This window comes from Oncorhynchus mykiss, chromosome 2 (assembly GCF_057628025.1).
Source record: "Oncorhynchus mykiss isolate SJ-2025 chromosome 2, ASM5762802v1, whole genome shotgun sequence".
In the NCBI taxonomy this organism is placed as follows: domain Eukaryota; kingdom Metazoa; phylum Chordata; class Actinopteri; order Salmoniformes; family Salmonidae; genus Oncorhynchus; species Oncorhynchus mykiss.
In genome coordinates, this window is record NC_143023.1 from 93395092 (window position 1) to 93406212 (window position 11121).

Here is an 11121-nt window from a genome sequence, read left to right on the forward strand (position 1 = left end):
GCTTTACCACGTGATCATCATCGCTCCACTCGACTGGAGTTTTCACGATAACTGAGAGAGCGGCTTTGGTCAATTTGCCCGTCAAAAATTAACCAATATTGAGCTCCAACAAATATAGGTTTTATACGATGGGAGACAAGAAGAGCCCCACAAGGTAAAAAAAAAAAAAACGTATATATTTATAAATAAATTTATGTTGAAAAATTGCCTAAATATGTGATGAACACTTGTAAACAGAGTGCGCTACCAATGGATGAGTAGCGCCGCTAGCTAGTTAGCTACATTGTATCTTCATGGCGGCGGATTGGCTCTTTTATGGGACGAGTCTGATCATTCGACTCAAATAAGAGTCGTTTGTATTGTTGTGTTTTTTTTAAATATATATATATATATATATATATATATATATTATATATACACACATTCATTAATATATTAGCTTAAATGGCTATGTTGACAGTGTTGGGCCCCATCTCTGTGTGCGTGTTTTCTTTGAAGGCCGAAGCGGCAACCCAAGCCCTCTTCGGACGATGGATACTGGGACTGTAGCGTCTGCACGTTCAGGAACACCGCAGAAGCTTTCAAGTGCATGATGTGCGATGTCAGAAAGGGAACGTCAACACGGTAAGAAAAACTACCAGGACATCATTTATTTGGTTCAGACTATAGATACAGGTAGTGATTACTATTAGCTGTAACTGTATCAATCAGGCTGCTAAAGCTACAACAGAGGACTCATCAATCATTGTAGTATCATAGCCCAAATTCAAGTTGTTAGTCTGAATGAGACACTTCTAATTTGGGGACATTTTTTGCCAGATTCTATGGTCCATTTAGTGTGGCAGATTGTCAATTGTTTGTATATATATATATATATATATATATATATATATATATATATATATATATATATATATATACGCATGAACATATATGTTTTTAGTTTTATTCCATTATTAAATATATATATATTTATTTTATAAATAATGTATTTATTTTATACTGCACATAGACAAATACTAAAACTAAAATTTCGATTTGGGATGAAAATTGATCCGGAACATTTTCCAGGAAAAGTAGTCAGTTGTCAACACTGTAGCCTGTGGATTGGCGTGTTGTGTTGAAACAACAAAAGAGCTGATTGGCTGACACTACCATTGCTGCAGTGTAAATTATATGGTTGGAATCTGCTGGCTATGTGCAGGGGTACAAGGTAAATATGTACATAAAGGCAGGGTAAATAATAATAGTCACACTTGTTTCTGTTTTTTAGGAAGCCTCGCCCTGTCTCCCAACTTGTCGCCCAGCAAGTCACTCCACAGTTTGCTTCACCCACACAGCCCAAAAAAGAGAAGAAGGAGAAATCGGAGAAAGATAAGAGTGAAAAGGAACCAACACTGAGAAAGAACAGCCACAAGAAGATGAGGTAAGGAGGAACCTATGTTTGAAGAACATATTTGCAAAGATACTCTGAATGTTGAAGAAGATTTCAATCATCTTACATTAGTGCAATGATTTACATGATTATTACATTTCATCAAAATCATTCACAGGTTTCAATTGACCCCTCCCTGTTAGTACCCTAACTAGCCATACTATTGGCCGCTCCCTGTTAGTACCCTAACTAGCCATACTATTGGCCGCTCCCTGTTAGTACCCTAACTAGCCATACTATTGGCCGCTCCCTGTTAGTACCCTAACTAATATAATATTGACCCCTCCTGCTGTTAGTATCCTGACTAGCCATACTATTGACCCCTCCTCCTGTTCTTCTAACCATTTAAATCCATCTATACCCTCCTCTGTCTCTGTTCCCCTCCCAGGCCCAGGTTAAAAAACGTGGACCGGAGCAGTGCCCAGCACCTGGAGGTTACGGTGGGCGACCTGACCGTCATAATCACAGACTTTAAGGAGAAAACCAAGCCCGCCTGCACTCCTTCCAGTGCTGCCTCGGCAGACCAGCACAGCCAGAGCGGCAACACTAGTTCTGACAACACTGAAAGGGGGGTGTCACGGTCGTCCTCACCTCGGGGGGAGGGCTCGTTGGTTAACGGAGAGACTCACTAACCCTACCCCCTCCCCCATTTCCTCCCTACTCATCCAACTTGGTCTCATGGAACAAGACAAGTGTGTCTCTGAATATTGCATAAAATTCTAGCATGGAAGATTACACCCAATGCAACAACCCCATGTCTGGTACTCCTCACCCCAACATCTCAACATGCCTAAACACCACCACCACCAGTTCCAATTGGGTTGAATACTACACTGCTTTCCCGTGATGAGCAAGTATAATGACTGGGCTTTTGGTGCTGGGAGAACGCTGTGTAGCATCAACATATTGGTTTCAGCCAAGATCTGGGTTGTGATCCAGTAGGCACCAAACAGAAGAAAAATGGACTGAAGCTAGAAAGGGGGGGGGGGGGGTGTACCTGTCCCTGTCCAATAAGAAACACTCATAGTTGTTTTCTGTTGCACAACGTTTTAAAATGTTTATTTTATGCCCTGATGAAGACAACCTTGGCCTGAGTGAACTGAAGCTGTAATGGCAGTGATGGTGTTGGTCTCCTGTAGCTCAGTTGGTAGAGCATGGCACTTACTACATCAGGATAGTGGGTTTGATTCCCGGGACCACCCAATACGTCAAAATGTCTGCACGCATGACTGTAAGCCGCTTTGGATAAAAGCGTCTGTTAAATGGCATATATTATTATATATATTATATATTAGTGTTGAATGAACCCTGGATGCACAACTGAATAATGCCATGTGATGTACTTACGACACCTCAGTGTTAATAGTGTCATCACTCATCAGTGGTCGGCTTCTATCTCTCAACAATGTGGACTATTGCAGAGGAAACAAGTTTTTTTGCTACAGAGGAATACGAATATGCATTATGAGTAGGGTTGCACATTTCCGGTAACTTACCCAAAGTCTGTACGTTTTCCACTAATCACGGTTGTGACATTCCCGAAATCAAGAGGGATTAAGTAGGACATTCAGTATTACTCCAACTGAGATTTCAGGAAAACTGGGAATTTTGGGAATGTGACCAGAATTTAGCAACAACTCTAATTATGAGGTGAAATATGAAGCAAGTGGACTACCTCTTGATTGTAAAAGATTAATTTTGTTAGCAGCAGATAGTTTGCACCTGCTGGTATATCGTGTACATTGATTCATGAGAAGATATTGGTCTACTTTCCCAGACACAGATTAAATCTAGTCCTGAACTAAAAATCCCATTTGATGGAGAATCTTCATTGAACATGCTTCTTCTTAGCCCAGGACTAAGCTTAATCTGTGTCTCAGAAACTGTCTCATTGTTTATGAAGCATTACTTTGTAGTTCAGCTAACATTTTACTGCACATGTTACTGAATCATATCACTGTTTTATGTTACTGGTTATAGCCAGCCATGTTGTATGTACGTCAATGAGAATCTCAATTATTGTGTTAGTCTAATAATAATGTTTGAGTAAAAATTATGAAACATTATTGTTAGTTTCTCTTCCAGAATTTTCTAGTCAAGCATGTTATCAGCAACAGTTTATATTGTGAAATAAAAATCTAATTGATCGATTTATCAGTCACACTGAGTATCCTCAATTCTTGTTCAGAGTGGGTGGCAGATGTAGCCTCGCAAAGCCACCTGATCTCGCAACCTTAGATGAATGGTTAGCTACCACACAAGGGCAGGCGGTAATCCGTCTGCTAATTACGAGGCTGTGGCAGATGGGTCCTCACCATATTTTTTTCTACACTCTTCACACAGGAGACTGTCATTTGGAAAATGCATTGACAGCTGTCAGGTTATACAAAAAAGATCTACATGTAACCTTTACATAATACCCTAGATGGAGTGGCACCAACCGAAAGGTTGCTAGTTTTAATCCCCGAGCTGACAAGGTAAAAATCTGTTGTTCTGCCCCTGATTAAGGCAGTTAACCCACTGTGCCTAGGCTGTCATTGTAAATAAGAATTTGTTCTTCACTGACTTTACCTTTATTTTTTAAAATAAAGGTTAAAAAAAAAACTGATACCTCTATCCTCAAGACTACATGTTGATCTTGTTGAATATTCTGACTATCAAATCTGACCTCTAGTCTGTTCACTAGCTGATCCTAAAATATGTAGTGGAGGCTGCTGTATGTGGATCAAGACATCCTGTCTCTCACTGTCTCTGTCCCTCCTCTAGCTGATCCTAAAGGACATAAAGTCCCTGCTGTACGTGGATGAAGACATCCTCTCTCTATCCCTGCTCTCTAGCTGATCCTAAATTATGTGGAATCTCTGCTGCACGTGGACTAAGAGATCCTGACTCGTACCTTAAACTTCTCACCTCTGTCCCTCCTCTTTAGCTGATCCTAAAGGACGTGAAATCTCTGCTGCACGTGGATACAGACATCCTGTTCCTTCAGCCTGTAGAAGAGGTCTGGTCCATTCTGAGTCTCTTCAACTCTACCCAGCTAGCAGCCATGGCCCTGGAGCTCGAAGACCCACGCATGGCCTGGTACAACTGTTTCGTCTGACACCCCTACTATAGCAGGACGTGGGGTGAACTCTGGGGTCATGAACATGACCAGGATTAGAGATAAATACTCTTAAGGTAAGTTTGTGTGTGTGTGTGTGTCAGTGCTTGATGGGAGGTGGGAAATGAAAGGTGAAGAGAATGTTGTATTATTTTATTAGGGAAAGAGGGAACTGTCAAGATCTCTTGGAGCTTCTCAGCTTGTTTTTAGCACCTTCTGTTAGGTTCTCAATTAGTAATGTTGGCCAAGGCATTTTCTATAAGTGTCTTGCACCACCAGCTTCGACCAGAGGAGTTCACTGTTGCCATTCTTTTGCATGACTTACAAACTGTGTCTCACCAGCAATGTTCCCTCAAAAGAATGTCGGCACATTTCAGGTCTGCTAAGCGCAAACTTGAACAATGTGAAAATTCTGTGCAACTTTCGGCACACGTTTAGCGTGAACACTGAGGCAGCACTCGCTTTAAGATACAGTTCTATTAGATCATAACGTAGGCCTACCAGAGTGGTCTACCATCCAAAACAATGGAGAAAATACATCTCATAACATTTTAACACGGACATTTTATTTATTTAACTAGGAAAGTCAATAAAGAACAAATTCTTATTTACAATGACGGCAACGCAACGCAGCCACAACTGTCAGGAAGTGTCCATGATTGAGTCTTTTGAATGAAGAGATGGAGATAAAACGGTCCAGTTTGAGTGTTTTTTGCAGCTCGTTCCTGTCTCTAGTTGCAGCAAACTGAAAGAGGAGCGACCTAGTGATGTGTGTGCTTTGGGGACCTTTAACAGAATGTGACTAGCAGAACGGGTGTTGTATGTGGAGGTCAGTAGCAGCCAATGTGTGGTGTTCAATGTAGGTCTACATTCCATGAGACTTTTGAAAAAAAACATACAGGGCTTGACATCAGTCTGTTTTATCTACTTGCTCTTCAGACAAGGAGGTGACTGAAAATGTTGTGCTTGATGCAAGAAATCACTTTACAAAATAAAACACATTATTATCATCCCTATTCCATTATTACAAAGAATCAGACAAATGATGCTACCCTCTGCCTATTGGCTACTTAGCTTATTCAAGCCCGTCTCAAAATACAACACTTCCCCTTTAAGACAGAAAAAAAGCTCTTTACCTGACTTGCTCGTCGTGAGTAGGTGTGTCTGTTTTGAGATCAGAGCGGCATGTAGCCAAGTGTGCACATTTAGCTAGTAAGATAGATATTATCCTGGTTATAGCTCATTTCTAGTCAGCAATGGGGGGGGTTGCCTTTCAAAGAGTCTAGAGTCTAGAAATGCAAACGTTTTGTGCTCTCGTAGGAAGAGCCCCCCATTGCTGACTAGAAATGAGCTATTACCTGGATAATATCTCTCTTACTAGTTAAATGTGCACACGTGGCTACATGCAGCTCTCGCTTTGATCTCAAAACAGGCACATCTTCTCACGAACACGTGCGTTAAACACAGTCCAGTTAAAAGAGAATGGCACAGATCCATATATGGCAATGGTCTATTTGCATATAGGCCTACTACAGCTCTGAGTAAAAGGAAACGTTGATAGTGTCAACTAACGGGGGAAACTCGAGAAAGTTGAGTTACGTTCAATCTCGTGCTTCTCTGAGAGCGCTGATATTTCTTCTGCACTGAGCACGCAGTGGAGGGAACATTGCTCACCAGCTGTGTACTGTGCAATGAACATATTGGCATGTTTCAAACACAGAAAGGATTAAACAATGTGTTGACTGTTTGGTGTCAGTCAGGAATTTGGTGTCAATAGTTTTCCATCTATATTGTGTCACAGCCCTCATGTAAGAATGAAAGCGGTGCACACTGTCACTGAACATTTTGTTTCTGTCACAACTATGACTTGTTGTTACAGAATGACATGACATCAGTCCCCCTCCAATGGGAAGAGCTGCTGATGCCTCTGCTGCAGAAACATAAACTCAACATCACATGGAGAGAGCAGGACATGCTCAACATCATCTTCCATTATAACCCAGGTGAGACTCGCCCTCATTAGGTCACATCATTTTTAAAGGTCCCGCACAGTCATCCTATTTCCTGACTAAAAATAGCCCTTGAGTGACCTAAACATCACCCATAATATTTGTACGCTATTGAAATGCTCAGAATGGAAGAAATTGTACCTTTTCTCTCATCGCTAACTATCAGGAAGTCTTGACAGAACAGGCTCAGTGGGCGGGGAGCTTATATTCATGAGCTCACCTTGACTGTAAGCTCTTTGAAACACTCTTGTGATCGTTGCCAGGTAATAAGGTAAACAATGGGCCACATGTCATTCTGCTCTGCGTGTGCTCACTGCTAATTGTTTTCTGTATTGTAATTGTTTTTAAAAATTTGTCCCGTATCGTAGTTGCCACTGTGTCACTGCCAGGCACAGTTCAGTGGGAACTACAACTACAACACACACACACACACACACACACTAGGTTTTATGGACTTATAGCTGGACTATATTTGTATGTACTATAGTGCAGACCAACATTTAACAGAGCAAGATATCTACACTGAAATAAAATATAAACGCAACATGCAGCAATTTTAAAGATTTTACTGAGTTACAGATACCTTTAAAAAAAAGTAAGGGTGTGGATCAGAAAACCAGTCAGTATCTGGTGTGACCATTTGACTCATGCAGTGCGACACCTTTTTCGCATAGAGTTGATCAGGCTGTTGATTGTGGCCCGTGGAATGTTGTTCCTACTCCTTTTCAAAGTTGACGGATATTGGCGGGAACTGGAACACGCTGTCGTACACATCGATCCAGAGCGTCCCAAACATGCTCAACGGGTGACATATAGTTGAAGTCGGAAGTTTACATACACCTCAGCCAAATACATTTAAACTCAGTTTTTCACAATTCCTGACATTTTATCCTAGTACAAATTCCCTGTTTTAGGTCAGTTAGGTTCACCACTTTATGGTAAGAATGTCAGAATAATAGTAGAGAGAATGATACATTTTTGTAAAATTTTTTTACCCCTTTTTCTCCCCAATTTCATGGTGTCCAATTGTTGTAGTAGCTACTATCTTGTCTCATCGCTACAACTCCCGTACAGGCTCGGGAGAGACGAAGGTTGAAAGTCATGCGTCCTCCGATACACAACCCAACCAAGCCGCACTGCTTCTTAACACAGCGCGCATCCAACCCGGAAGCCAGCCGCACCAATGTGTCGGAGGAAACACCGTGCACCTGGCAACCTTGGTTAGCGCGCACTGCGCCCGGCCCGCCACAGGAGTCGCTGGTGCGCGATGAGACAAGGACATCCCTACCGACCAAGCCCTCCCTAACCCTGACGACGCTAGGCCAATTGTGCGTCGCCCCACGGACCTCCCGGTCGCGGCCGGTTACGACAGAGCCTGGGCACGAACCCAGAGTCTCTGATGGCACAGCTGGCGCTGCAGTACAGCGCCCTTAACCACTGCGCCACCCGGGAGGCCGAATGATACATTTCAGCCTTTATTTCTTTCATCACATTCCCAGTGGGTCAGAAGTTTACATACACTCAATTAGTATTTGATAGCATTGCCTTTAAATTGCTTAACTTGGGTCAAACATTTCGGGAGACCTTCCACAAAAAAAAACATAACTGATCCAAATGTTTGTCCAATGAGGCAATTTAGATGCACTTATTTCGAAATGAATTTGCATTCAAAACGCCAGGCTTCTGAGCGTTATTCAAATTACGTAGGCTATTCACTGCAGTTTCCCAGCCTAGTTTTCTACTTGAAAATTACATTGGGTTGTTGTAGACAAGGTAGGATACATTTCTTGCCCCTAAAACTTCAATAATAGGCTAGCTTTTCAAACTGCTTACCTGGTGACCAGAGTATGTGAGTGGTTGGATATCCTGCTCATCACTCATGGAGTAGAGCTTGTGCATCGCTCCGGCGCCTTTCCTACCGCTCCGCTAAAAACCACTCCATGTCCTTTCCTACCGCTCAGCTAAAAACCACTCTAGATCCTTTCCTACCGCTCAGCTAAAAACCACTCCATGTCCTTTCCTACCGCTCTGATAAAAACCCCTCCATGTCCTTTCCTACCGCTCCGCTAAAAACCACTCCATGTCCTTTCCTACCGCTCAGCTAAAAACCACTCCATGTCCTTTCCTACCGCTCCGCTAAAAACCACTCCATGTCCTTTCCTACCGCTCAGCTAAAAACCACTCCATGTCCTTTCCTACCGCTCAGCTAAAAACCACTCTAGATCCTTTCCTACCGCTCAGCTAAAAACCACTCCATGTCCTTTCCTACCGCTCCGCTAAAAACCACTCCATGTCCTTTCCTACCGCTCAGCTAAAAACCACTCCATGTCCTTTCCTACCGCTCCGCTAAAAACCACTCCATGTCCTTTCCTACCGCTCCGCTAAAAACCACTCCATGTCCTTTCCTACCGCTCAGCTAAAAACCACTCCATGTCCTTTCCTACCGCTCCGCTAAAAACCACTCCATGTCCTTTCCTACCGCTCCGCTAAAAACCACAAAAACCAGAATAAGAAGTATGGTGACCATTTCAAGTTGAGAGTATTGCCTTACAAGCCCCATTTAATAACAGTTTGCCCGCGTTGAAGAGGAGATCCAGGAGCTTGTCTACGTAGCCTGTAATGTTTTTGAAAAGGGAAATGTTTATTAAATGGATAGGGAATGTATCAGTTAGTTATTATGCTATAATTTCGTTGATGTGGTGATCTACTCATTCTACAACGTGTTTTCTGGTGATTTGGAAGTACTCAATTTGAAATATGCAATATTTGGTTGTGTACTTTTTTTGTAAAACTTTTCAATGTTTTGTATTTGGAATTTTTTGTGTGCCTGAAATGCTAAATTGATGCAGATTTGAAATGAATCACTATGACTTACAGTATGTTGGGTCTGTCTTCACAGGCTTTGCAGCATATCTCCTCTTCTTTGCCTTAGGGAAGTTGATTTTGTATCGCAGACAGTAGATGTTGAATTTTCCAAAATGTCTATCATTACAGCTTGATGATAGTGGTAAGACGAAATGAGGTGGAATAATAAAACACAATGGAAATTACAGATATTATACACACCACAACTCCGTTTGTGGACAACATTCCTTCATGCCAGCTGTGCGCTGCCAGTTCTCAGACTCAGTGTAGTTGGCTTAGAGATGGAAGAACAAAACACAGTGATTATCACATTTGTTACAGAAAATATACTGTTCACAAGTCAAAGCAGCCACAGTGACATTATCTAACATTATGACCAAACTTTATCAATGTAAAAGCAATAGTAATTTTTCATACTTGGGTCATCCTACGTTGAACTGGTTTCATCCTAATATCATCCAAGTTGATGAAAAACATGATTATCCCTGTTCGTTTGGGACATTTAAAACGTTATGCATCTGCCCAAAAAATGTGTGTTTCAAGTTCAGACAGTACCTCCCAATTTGTATTTTTAGTTTGTTTTATTCCAAGTCAACATGACCCAGACACACATTGCTTTATAGTTGACACTATTTCCTTAGCTTCTTTGTCTAGATTAATGTGTTTTCTGTAAGTATACAACTTCCCAATGGTTGAAAAGACACCCTCAGCGAACTCTCCATATGCACTCCTGCAGAGAGCCTGTATGTGTTTCCGAGCCAATGGAACTACCGTCCAGACCACTGTACATATACGGCAGCAACTGTCTCGCAGCCAAATGAGAGGGCGTCTTCATTCTCCACGGCAACAGAGGTGTTTACCATGATGACAAGCAGCCAGCGTTCCGGGCTGTCTATGAAGCCATCCAGAAGGTAATGTCATCCTCAACTATCCCTGACACCTGTGAATTCAGGCCAAATGGGGGAGAGGTATGGGTATAGAAGTGGAGCACATCTGTGATAAGGTGCGTCTAGGTGGTAGGTGTAGCAGTCAGGTGGTAGGTGGAGGAGTCAGGTGGTAGGTGTAGGTGTCAGGTGGTAGGTGGAGGAGTCAGGTGGTAGGTGTAGGTGTCAGGTGGTAGGTGTAGGTGTCAGGTGGTAGGTGGAGGAGTCAGGCGCAGGAGAGCAGGGATGTCTGAGAAGCGTGTTTTTAATAAGACAGTCCACCAACACAGGAATGGCACAGTCGAAAAGGTACAACGCCCTCGTTAACAGAGAACCCGTGCAAACACAGTTCCGACACTCATACACTTTACTTAACCGTGAAAACAAATAATGGTAAATCCAACCGAGCACATCACAATAAAAGATGAATCCCGCACAAACTTAGGCAGGCAACAGGTTACAATTATACACACAGAAATTAACGCAAATGAAACCAGGTGTGAAAACAACCAAAGACAAAAAAAAAGGGGATCGGTGATGGCTAGTAGACCGGAGACGCCGACCTTCGAGTGCCGCCCGAACAGGGGGAGGAGCCACCTTCGGTAGAAGTCGTGACAATATCAGAATTGAGAGGATGTGCATCCTGGATGTGCCCCTGTACTCAGAAACACTATTTTCTCAAGTCTACACTCTGTCTAAATAAGCTATTTAAATAATCAAATCCAATGTGAAATGGTGTGTTAAATATCTGTGTGGAGGGAGGGAGCATCAGTCGGTCACATTCAGATG

The 11121-nt window shown here is 42.4% G+C and overlaps 1 protein-coding gene and 1 pseudogene across 2 annotated transcripts; both read left to right on the forward strand.

The window, feature by feature from the left end:
- Nucleotides 1-7: 7 nt before the first annotated feature.
- LOC110502396 (YY1-associated factor 2) lies at nucleotides 8-3596 on the forward strand. Its single transcript, XM_036959279.2, has 4 exons — nucleotides 8-154; nucleotides 499-624; nucleotides 1274-1426; nucleotides 1824-3596. The coding sequence occupies exons 1-4, from the start codon at nucleotides 129-131 to the stop codon at nucleotides 2065-2067; spliced, it is 549 nt and encodes a 182-aa protein (XP_036815174.1). The 5' UTR covers nucleotides 8-128; the 3' UTR covers nucleotides 2068-3596.
- On the forward strand, nucleotides 2649-10852 carry LOC149985305 (glucoside xylosyltransferase 1-like; annotated as a pseudogene). Its single transcript, XR_016490542.1, has 5 exons — nucleotides 2649-2666; nucleotides 4365-4620; nucleotides 6122-6124; nucleotides 6415-6538; nucleotides 10146-10852. The product of XR_016490542.1 is annotated as a glucoside xylosyltransferase 1-like (transcript).
- Nucleotides 10853-11121: the final 269 nt, after the last annotated feature.